We start from the raw sequence: 12,422 nt of genomic DNA, 5'->3' as shown, positions 1-12,422 counted from the left end.
ATAGAATTATTATTTATAGATATTTAAATCTTTGTTCAAGCTTCGATTTTTTATTTTTTTTTTCTTTTGAGAAAGGAAAACTTTATCTCGCTAAAATTGCGCGTAAAAATAATTACATTTTTTGAACAAAAATCTGAAAAGTGAACTAAACGTATATTTTATAGAATTATTATTTATAGATATTTAAATCTTTGTTCAAGCTTCGATTTTTTATTTTTTTTTTTTTGAGAAAGGAAAAATTTATCTCGCTAAAATTGCGCGTAAAAATAATTACATTTTTTGAACAAAAATCTGAAAAGTGAACTAAACGTATATTTTCTGGAATTATTATTTATAGATATTTAAATCTTTGTTCAAGCTTCGATTTTTTATTTTTTTTGAGAAGGGAAAAATTTATTTCGCTAAAATTGCGCGTAAAAATAATTACATTTTTTGAACAAAAATCTGAAAAGTGAACTAAACGTATATTTTATAGAATTATTATTTATAGATATTTAAGTCTCTGTTCAAGCTTCGATTCTTTAATCGTATTTAGAAAAATTCTGTTTTACGAATAGAATTCTATAGGAGATGAATAATTTAAAAGTTATTTTATTTAATGGTAATTCGTAAAGAGATATTTTTCTTTTATGAAATTTGAACTGTGACTAATGGTGTATAACTAAACTAATAATCGCATAATTTTCGGGATTCGGTCAATAAACCCTCTAATCGGCGATTAGCCATGATACTGGTATCAACGATAACTACCTGTCACGTTCAACTACAGCTTATGTAAATTCATATTAACCACCGGTTTCGAAGATATTGCGAATAAAAAAAAATCTTCAGGTTCAATCGATCCTGTTTTTGGATGATTGTTATTCGAATTATTATTATTATTTGATTTTAATTTAAATTTCGAGATTCTTATTCAGGAAAGGGAATTTTTTTATATCCAATTCGAAAGGACGAAATATCGTGAAATTTAATTAAACGAACTTCTGTTTGCGATATAATAACTGTAACACAATGCATATTAATTATTATGTATGTAACATGGAACAGATATGTATTAGTTGTTAAGTGATACATCTCAATCATACGGCTCACCTTCGTCGAATCGAATTATTTTTTTAATTATCAATAGTTGATAATTAATGATTCCACAAGTTCATAAATTTTTATTTTCGATCGATCGAAATGTGATTTAACAATCACTGATCCAAAAATCGAGAAATTTTTCTTTAATACAATTTTCCATTCTATGGCGTCATGAAAAAATATGGAAAAATAATTTTTTTCTTTTACAAATATTACAAATCCTGTACAAATATTATTATCAGTGTCCACATTTTGTTAGATTTTCTTTCATTCTTTTTTTCTTGTACTTATCGAACGCACATAATATAGAAACTAACATATAATTATTAAATTAGGAACTAAAGTTAAACAATTTGAGAGTATTAAAACTGCAATTAATGAGTGTGTTAATAAAAAAAAAATGTATGAAATATTCGAAAGCAGGGTAAACGATTGATAAATCCGTTATTCGATTCTGATTCAAAGTTCTCGAGAGAGAAGTAACGATTCTCCTTTTTTCTTTCTCTCTCTCTCTTTTCTTCGATTGGTACGCGGCCAATTCGCGGCGACATTAATTATTCAAGGCACAATTGGAAAATTATTTGCGGCCAAGCGAGAATAGTTTCAAGCTGGAAATCTGCGGACGAATTATTTCGAAGTGTGGCCATGCAACACTTGAAGGTTAAAGGAAATAAAGGATTTTGATCTCTTTTGATTGCTTTTGTTTTTAACTCGAACCCGTTGCTGGCATGCAGTGATTTGTTGTACAAAGTTCTGTCGTGAGACGATCAGAAGCGAAGTTCATATGCTGACGAAGGTTTATCATTAAATTTCACGAGGTCCCAAAGTTCTGATTTCGAAAGAGAAGTTCTAACAGTTCTGAACGTTCTAACAGTTCGAGAACGATTCGACGAACAAGAAAAAATTCTTAAAAATTAACTGGTAAAATTCCAGGAATTTTTATTTTGCAATAATTCTTCCCATGATTGCACTGTCGAGACTGATATAATTGGAAAATGTCTCAAGTTCCAAGATGATACATCTCCAATCATTTCTAACAAATATACAAATATTCTTCTTCTCTCAAAAACACGCATTATAACCTCGCAGCATCTGATTCAATGATTCATACAATACATTTAAGAAAAAAATAAAGAAAATCGATTTTCATCATTGACGAATATCTTCAACACGATTACACCACCAATATTAACAGAGATAGAAAAAAGAAAACGACGATTTATTCATACTGAAAATTCTCTATTAGTTATTGACACATAATAATAATAATAACATTTTGGCAACCTAATTTGTTCCTATATTCTTAATGCAATCTTTTTGAACGAGTCCTCCACATCTTGGAAAAAAAAATTGAAAAAAAAAAAAACGACGAGTTATTCATACTAAAAATTATTTGTTAATTATTGACACATAATAATAATAATAACGATCATCTTGACAATTCATTCCTATATATTCTTAATGCAATCTTTTTGAACGAGTCCTCCATGTCTTGGAAAAAAGAAAAAGAAATTGAAAAAAAACGACGATTTATTCATATTGAAAATTATCTTTTAATTATTGACACATAATAATAATAATAACAATCATCTTGACAACCTAACTTGTTCCTATATTCTTAATGCAATATTTTTTTGAACGAGTCCTCCACGTCTTGGAAAAAAAAGAAATAATAATACATAATATAATAATAATAATAACAATCATCTTGACAACCTAACTCGTTCCTATATTCTTAATGCAATATTTTTCTGAACGAATCCTTCACATCTTGGAAAAAAGGAAAAGAAATTGAAAAAAAAAAAAAACGACGATTTATTCATACTGAAAATTCTCTGTTAATTATTGACACATAATAATAATAATAACAATTATCTTGACAACTAACTCGTTCCTATATTCTTAATATTCTTAATATTTTTGAACGAGTCCTCCACGTCTTAGAAAAAAAAGAAATAATAATACATAACATAATAATAACGATCATCTTGACAACCTAACTCGTTCCTATATTTTTAATATAATATTTTTGAACGTCTTGGAAAAAAAAAAAAAAGAAAAAGAAAATACGCTCGCGAAGGCAATTATTTACTCGAAGCTTTATTTAAAATTCATCGCGCAAGTCTTTTTTTAGGGGGGCAAGATCCGCCCCCTCATTATTTAGCCAACAGTGGCGCAATATTGGATAGCTTTGTGGCAAAATGATTTAACGGTAGTCGGCCGGCCTCGTCCTCGAGCAGTGTAAACAATGCTCGACGATTCGCATTGCGACCCCGTTGCGACAAAGGGGCGCGCTTTTATTGCGAGTTTGGTCGCACCGGTTCACCGAATCCGCCCTCTTCCCTCCCCTATTTTCTATTTTCGACCGCCCCAGGCCCCGCTCGATGTCGAACAACGTCGTTACCAACGACGTTCGATATTTCACGTTGTTTTCTATTTCGTTTGTCCCCTTTTTAAACGATCCTTTTCCGTACGAATGAAACTTGGATGGAAACTTATCCCAATGAAAAATATACAGGGATAGGATGAATGTTCGAACGATCGTAAGTTCAAGATTTCGATTTATTATCGCTTTATTCGAGATCGAGGTTTCTAGAAGATGTGCGAAAGAGGGTAGTTTTATTAGGGGGAGTATTTTACATTAATAGAAAATTTGTGAAATTATTTGCGATCGATGACATAAATGATATTCTGCACGTTATTATAACGAGTCAAAGTTCCAAAAATAATTATTAATAATAAAACGTATCAATAAAGCGAAGCATTAAAGCGACAAAACGAATTATAACAGTGACAGGAGCAATAGATTCGCAATTCCATCGATGGCTGGGAAAAGTCAATTCTAAAAATCGAAGACTCGTTCGAGCCTCTCGTTCATCCGGAACGAGAAGCGACAGGAGAGAGAGAGAGAAAAGAATTACGACCGATATTTCCGCATAGACACGATGGCCAATCAAGTTTCATCATTTTCATCGCTCAACTTCGACCTTGTAATCAAGTTTTCGCTCGAAATTTACATAGGAAATTCGAAGCAAAAGAGTGGAAAAAAAAAAAAGAGAAAGAAAGAAAGAAAAAAAAATATATTTTCACGCGAGAATAGAGCAAAAGTTTCCTAAATGTCATCGGTTCACGGTTCGTTTATTAACCGAAGAAGAAAGTTTTCAACGACGAGAGAAATCCAAGTTCGAATCGTTTCCACCAACTCCAAAAACTTTTCTTGATCCATTTTCTTCGAAGATTATTTACGCTCACTTTAACGCAATAATTAACGAATTTTTGGAAAAAGCAAACTCAACCATTCCCCTTTCTTTTAACTTAAAACAAAAAAAAATTAAGTAATTTCTTACGTTTTCTTACAATTGAAGTATCAAAAATCCTCGAAGCTCTACGTGTTCTTCGTAGTATTTCGAGATAAAATTATGCGAAAAAAACATGTGCACGTTTTAAAAATTCGAGACAAAAAAAACATCTAACAAAAAAAAAGAAAAAGAAATTATTTTGCAAATAATTGGAAAATTCGTCGCAGCAATCACCTCTCCATCGATATTTCAACTACTTCAAGCTTTAACGCAATAATTAACGAATTTTTGGAAAAAGCAAACTCAACCATTCCCCTTTCTTTTAACTTAAAACAAAAAAAAAATTAAGTAATTTCTTACGTTTTCTTACAATTGAAATATCAAAAATCCTCGAAGCTCTACGTGTTCTTCGTTGTACTTCGAGATAAAAAACACATGTGTCAACATATTTTAAAAATTCGAGACAAACATCTAACAAAAAAAAAAAATTATTCTGCAAATAATTGGAGGAAAATTCGTCGCAGCAATCACCTCCCCATCGATATTTCAACTACTTCAAACTCACTTTAACGCAATAACAAATTTTTGGAAAAAGCAAACTCAACCATTCTCCTTTCTTTTAACTTAAAACAAAATTAAGTAATTTTTTACATTTTCTTACTAATTGAAATATCAAAAATCCTCGAAGCTCTGCGTGTTCTTCATAGCACTTTGAGATAAAATTACGCGCAAAACACGTGTCTTTTTTAAAAAAAAAGAAAAAAAAGAAATTATTCTGCGAATTGGAGGAAAATTCGTCGCAGCAATCACCTCCCCATCGATATTTCAACACGCGACGTAAATTTTACATTTCAATCTTTCCCTCTTCCCCTCGTCGTTGCTCGTCACGCGAAGCCAAATCGAGAGGCACCTCGAGAGGACACGAGAGAGTCGAGCGCCGCCGGACCGGTTTTCCGGTAAATATGATATCAATACGTCTCGAAGAATTCCCTGACCCACCTCTATATACCCACCCACCACCTTGAATAGGAACCTCCTCTTCTTTCTCTCCCCCCGGGTGCCAGGAGCAGAATTAGTTGGAAGGTGAGGTGAGCTACGATCGCTACGTGCCCGAAATAGCCAAGCCGATCCGTATTCTTCCCGTGTTCACGTCCCCTTTTTCATTTATACACGGATCCGTGTCTCGGCCTCTGCATAAACTGCGATGAAATTTATGGGCGAGATGCGTTGGAACCAATCGGGAAAAGACGCTTTTTCTGGGGGCAGGGGGAGGGAAACGATCGCGCACGAGCGACCTCTGCAACGATAATTAATTATGCGTCCTTTTTTTTTTTTTTGTTTTGGATTTTCCAGATGGACCTCGCATACCCGGTGATTTATTTTCTCTCCTGCTCTCTTCTTCGAAGTCTTTCAGGCTTTCTTTCTTTCCAGAGAAATTCGTTCGTCGATTTATCTTTCATCACTGTGTACCAATGTTTCTCTCTTCATCTTTTTTTTGTTGAGAGGCGGGAAATTCGAATTTTTTTGGAAAATTTGAAAAGAATATATTCGATCAGTTTTAACTCGTTTTCGAGAATTCTGATTTCCGATTTTTTGTATGAAAAGAGATTATAAGTTGAAGGTATATTATATAAGGTTATAGTAAGGTTAAAGAAAAATATATTCCTCGATTTCATNTATATATATATATGTATATGTATATATATGTAACTGATATAAATTTACAAAATTTAATTATCGTTTAATTTTTCGTTACAGAGGAAAGAAAGAAGAAAAAAGAAAAAAGTTAAAAAGCGATGTCAATGTTTCAATCCCATTTTTCTTCACGAATAATTTAATTTCAATTTTTCCAAAAAAAAAAACAACGTCGTTCAATTCAATTTCAAATTAACCTAGTTCTACTTTAATCATTTTCTCAATTATTTTTCCATACACGAACTTTATATCGTAACATCACTCAAATTTACTTAAAATATTAAAATATACACTGCTTCGTAGTAATAAGAAGAAAGAAGATTTCCACTTCTCCTCCCTCTCCCCTCTATTCTCATAATCCTTTTTCCATTTGTGAATTCATTTCCATTACGAGCAAACAATCGCGGCGTTACGCATAAAACTAACGGGTTGGTACCGTTTCAACTAAATCCTTATAGACGAGAGAGAGAGAGAGAAAGAGAGAGAAAAAGAGAGCCGATATTGCTGTTCAAATGGCAATAAAGCTTGGTTAAACTCTCGTGAGGCTTGAAGCCGTTATTACCGGAAAAAGTATATATATCCATCGCCGCGCGTGGAATTATGAATGAACGCGCGTGGAAATCGTACACTGCCTCGAATTTCACGACGAGGATTTACCTGTGTTGCGTTTCCTCGTCTCAATATTGGAATCTAAGATTTCACGTTTTATCGAAAAATATTCAAATATCGTCTTAAATTCAAATTTTAATTTTTAATGACAGTACAAATGGATTATGTATAAATGGAGCTATCTTTTCTATCTTTTTCTATTTTCTAATTTGTATAATATTATTTCAATATTCGTGTCTTATATACGAATATTGAATTTTGTTACGCGAAATTGTATCAATTATATTTTATTATATGTCAATACACATGAATTAACGAGTGCAAATTTTTTGAGATCGATGATAAGTTGCTCCCTGCACGTGAAATTATATTAATTATATTTTGAATCTTAAATTAAAGAGAGTACCAATTTCTTAAAATAAGTTAATGATAAGTCCTTTAATGACTTCTAAAATCCAAAAAAAAAAAATTATACAAAAGTATTAATTATTCATAAATCTCAATTATTTTTGTATACCAACTTATATATATCGATCCATTCTCTTTTATTCAAATTTTGGATCCAAAAATTGGATCATCGTCCAATATTAGTACAATACTTTTTCCGAGTGTAGAAGATTCGAGGAAGGTGGCAAATTAATTCCATTAATTCCATAGGGAGTTTTGGAAAACGAAGGCCTCGGCCAAATAACCAGGGCGGGCCAATAGGCATCGATTTAATCCGGCCAAACAAGGCCGGCGCGTTTCGTATTGGCGCTTGCCACTGCCAATTCACGAATGCGCGTAATAGCTGGCGGCATTAGACCGCTTATCCAACGGTCTCCCTTTGACCTCCCCGCATCGTTTCACGCTTCAAAGTAATATCGCCCGTCACACCGACCTGTCCGAACTTAATTACGTGGCCGGGTCACCATTTAATAGCGCCCAAGAATTTTCCATCCTCGTGCCCCGACCACGACGAGGCTAATGATGAAACGATCTCGCTCCTCTTACCCTCTCCATTGCTTGTTTGCTTGCGATGGAAAAAGATTTGCTCTCGTTTCTTACGTGTGAATGAGTACCAGTTGATTTTCTCCTTTCTTCAGAAGGGAAGGGAGAAGCTTCGATTTTGCGCGCCAATTATTATTTGTAAAAAATTTTATATGGAAGGGGATGATTGAGAAAAGTAGTAGAATCGACAATGAAAGAACGAAGACGACAAAGGTAAGGAGGATGTACACTTTGTGCGCCATTAATCTTACGCAATCATTTTAACATTTTACGAGCAGTGAAAAATTATACAGGATATTCAGTTGATGAAAAAGCAAACAAGAACGAAGAATTTAATTGATATTTCCAAAAAGTAAATAAATAATTTTTTCCAGGCAATATATTATTATATTTCATATGGAATTTTCTATTCTTTTATTCATAATGTTATAAATTATTTAATCGTAACTATTCTGAGATTGTGATACATTTAGAAAACAGTCTTCGATTCACAAGTTGAGAACCACTGTCGTGTAGAATTCATATATACTTTACGGAGATAATTGTTTAATTTAATTGGAAATTTTTAATATATATATATATATAATTATATGAATTGGCACGAGTGAAGAAATAAAGAAAAAACAATTATGGAATTGTATTATATTTCGATTTGAATTAGAATTCAGTTTCAAGTTGCGGACAGTACGCTCAATAATAATTACGCGAAGCAGGTTGTATCTTAACGTTAATAAATTGCACGCGCATGCGCAGAATAGATATTTAACGAGAGGCAAAATTATTATGCGAATCTTGTGATACTTTAATGTCAATAAATTGTGCTCGAATCCGGAAGGCATTTGGCTATGAGTTATTATTACGATACAAATACCATTGATCGGAATCGATGTTTCGAAATTAATGATAAATTATGGGAAAATCGACGAAACGATTGTGGCGTACATTAAAGCAATATGCGTACAGGATTAATATAAATTCTACAACAATTTTTTTCTTTTCTTTTCTTTAATTTCATTAAATCAGTCTTGTGATAAATTTTTATCTGTTAACACATGTTTCGTTTTTTTTCTACTTATATATAGGGAAAGGAAAAAAAAAGAATTAATGATTAAAAAGGGATGAAAAGTAATTTCAAGATGAAAAAAAACAAGATCTCGTGTTTTTCTATATATGAATCTCATTTAACAAAGCTCGACTTTTCTAAGAAGAGGATCTGGAGCAAGAAAGAAGACAAAAGGGATCATATTTATCGTCAGTTCTAGGTTCGTATTTCTTTTTTCTTAAGGAGAAGAAAGTGGACCAGAGTGGAGTTACTTAAAGTACATCCTCGAAAATGTACATAATGTACAACTGAATTGGATAATACAGGTCAGTTTTCCATTTTTACGAGTCGAGATAGTATATAAAAAGGAATAGCTCTCGACAAATAAGTATTCTTATTTATTTAAATAATATCGCCATTTCTTTTTTATAAATCGAATAATTCAGTTTTCCAAATATAAAATGTAATTAAAATGTAAATGTTTGATTATTATATACGAAATGACAAATATGCATTCAAATGTTATTGAAAATGTATCTTTAAATAATTAAAATCATTTGAATGTCTATTTAAATCATAAAATTAGCTAAGTAGAACTGAATGGTTTCATCAACAAATTACAATTTGAACAAGTCTAATTCAATGCAAAATTATTATTGATGAAGTTTTCGAAAGAACGCTTATTTATATTTTATATTAAATAATTATATTTCAAAATAAAATTTATTAAGTCGTTCCATAAATAAAAATCTAATTTTAAGTTATAATATATTCATTTCTTCTCCTTTTTTTAAAATCAATTTCTGATAACTTTTTCAATCAATCGATTATTTACAACAAACTAATTATTTATTATTACTTATAAATTATTTATATTATTAATTATAAATTATTAATATAATTATAACTAATTATTTATTAATTTCTACAAAATTTACAAATTTTTAACTTCACTAATTTTCATAGATCTTTCTATCTTACCTAACTTAACCTAACCTAACTAGTTTCTACTTTACCGACTTCAATCTTATCTAACATAACCTAACTTTAAAGATTTTATTTTAAAGATTTTAATTTTACGAATCGATAACCACTTTAAAAAAAATGGAACTAAAAATAGAAATACAAATCGATTCAATTTTATGGAAAGAAATGAATAAACACTCGTGTAGATAATCCACTTAAGCGTAACATTCCGATTCCATTTTTATCCAATGATAAAGTTTCTAATCTCGTTCGAATGAATCGATCGTTGCGATATTTATTACGATTTTCGGATATGAATACCTAGGATTACGTAGTAAATTACCAACATCCCTGTATTCACGTTTTCATTGGCGTCATTTATCTAAACGCTACCGTAGTATCGATTATCGGTTTGGACTTTTTGAAATAGCTTTTCGATAATAATTGGAATAGGTCGATCTATCTTTGTTAGAAGTGAATTACTACACGCGAATGGCATTATTGAAAATACCATCGTATAAATAATACGTTTGAAAGTGAGATCAAAGTAAATTTAATATGTTTAAATTTATTCATCTTTTTTTTATTTTTATATATGCATATTGATGTATAAAGCAAGTAATATCCTTTTGTTAAGTGAATACGATGTATCTCAATTTTATAGTTTTCCATTTATTGGATTGTTTATTAATATCATACGTTTGGGACCAACGATAACCCATAAAATGGTATATAACGTCCAAAACAATCGAAGCCACATGTGTTTATTGTACGAATAATGTGCATATATGGAATAAAACGAAATGATAGAAAATAATATACGTTTATATTAATATTAAGTCATTAAATAATAATCATTACAGAAGTATACATTGTAATGAATTATATTTTAATATTAAATTCAAGTATTTTAGAGTTATCAAAAATTTAATATACGTGTAAAAAATTATTAATTAACAACAGTGAATCAATGAAATTAGTTTATATTTATTTTTCTAAGATCTTTCGAGAATTTTCTCTCTTTCTTTTTTTCTTTTTTCTTTTTTTCTCTCTGTTAGAGAAAAATATGCGATAATAGATATCAAATAGATCCATTAGAATTGGAATTGGACGAATAATTTAAATATTATTAGACACTTTTAACATTTGATCAGTTCCTCGTTGTTATCGTTGACGCTATTGTGCATGCAATGATGTTAAATTAAAGTTTGGGTTCTCGTTGCAGTCTCGCGAAACTTTAGCTATACATAGATAGGTACTCTCAGTTATGGACCAAGTTTTATAAATGTAGGTCGCGATAAATAATTGAGAATTTTTGTGAGGGAGACGAGAGTGTTCAAAAATAGAAGAACAAATATTTATTCATCTTTTTATAAATCTCGTGATTAAAGAACATTTTCAGATGAGAATTTAGAATATCCAATTAATAACATCAAACACGATTGCCCTTCTCCATTCTATTTTATTATATTTATCTATTTCACCAACGTATCAATTATTTAAATTTTGAAACCTAATTAACCCTGATCCAATTTTAAATAATACAAGAAAAACTTAATTCGAATCGAAAATATAAAAATACGCAACAATTTTACACATTCTCTGTCTTTCCTCCATATTACATATTCCATATTTTCGTTCCCATCGAGGGGACAGATGACGACAGATGAAAATATGAAAAAGAAAAAAGAAAAAAAAGAAAAGAAATTTGGACTCACCTCGCGGTCGAGAGGTTTCGCCAACGTGATAACGCCTGTTCGTGGATTTACGACGAAATGGTCCGTGAGTTGTATCCCATATTTCACAGGCGATCCCTCAGGATCGTGGCCCTTGAGAACGAACACCTCCGTTCCGACTTTCGTTGATTCGGAGAGCGTGAGGCCCGCGGGGTATCCGTTCGGTTCGAGGATAGGTGGCTCGTTTACATTGTTCGCTCCTGGAACAACATAGAAATACAGTTCTTGCTTTCAGTAGAGAACGAGAGGAAGCGTTAAGTGCAATAAATATTTCACGAAAGTACATTCCTTACTTATTTCGATGGAAGTAACACGGGTTTGAAATTAAAAATTATAAATATTTTTGTTGATTCTTAAAGTATAAGATTATGTATATATATATATATATATATATATATAAAAGTAACTTTTGTTGAAATTTTTTGGCTGAATAGCGCAAGAATACGAAAGAAGAAGCAGGCGCCAATAATATTAAATTTTTCTCTGTGAAATAACAATAACATTTTTTGCTACACGCCGCATAATAAAATAAAAATATTATTCCCAGCGGCACGATAACTTCTCTTTGCAGCTGTCTAATAGCGCACGCCTGTGCATAATGCATAACGGATAATTATTGGCATCGGGTTACGAATACCAAGAATTACCCAAGGAATCAAAGTACGTTTGTTCCCGATGAGTTGATTACCGATTTATGATTTATTAAACGTTCCAACAACGTTCGAACAATATACACACGTACGTTGAATAAAGTTGAATTTTATTATTCCTCGACGTAACGAAGAATGAAGGAAGTGAGGCCAGAGAAAAGCGTTTATCTCGTTTGGCTGAGCGTGGCCATGACCCTTTGCTGGCCCCTACCCGCCGACACAGCGAGAAAAAGGATCGTGGGGATGAAAGTTTTACTAATCATCTCGATTATTAACGGTTCCGCCGTGATCCTTGCCATGTTTTACTGGATCCATTTGCATTTAGACGATGTCATCTCTCTTTTCAAATGTA

General features: G+C 31.5%; 1 protein-coding gene across 1 annotated transcript in view; it reads right to left on the bottom strand.

Moving 5' to 3' along the window:
- LOC102678751 (cadherin-87A) overlaps positions 1-12,422 on the bottom strand; it is a 198,670-nt gene that overhangs the window by 37,766 nt on the left and 148,482 nt on the right. The window contains exon 4 of the mRNA XM_006610870.2: positions 11,403-11,620. Coding sequence (XP_006610933.2) covers positions 11,403-11,620 — 218 coding nt within the window. The remainder of the gene's footprint in view (positions 1-11,402; positions 11,621-12,422) is intronic.

Source organism: Apis dorsata, unplaced genomic scaffold (genome assembly GCF_000469605.1).
Source record: "Apis dorsata unplaced genomic scaffold, Apis dorsata 1.3 scaffold_81, whole genome shotgun sequence".
Classification (NCBI taxonomy): Eukaryota; Metazoa; Arthropoda; class Insecta; order Hymenoptera; family Apidae; genus Apis; species Apis dorsata.
Note: the sequence above shows the minus strand (reverse complement) of the source record. Positions and strands in the feature narration are given on the sequence as shown.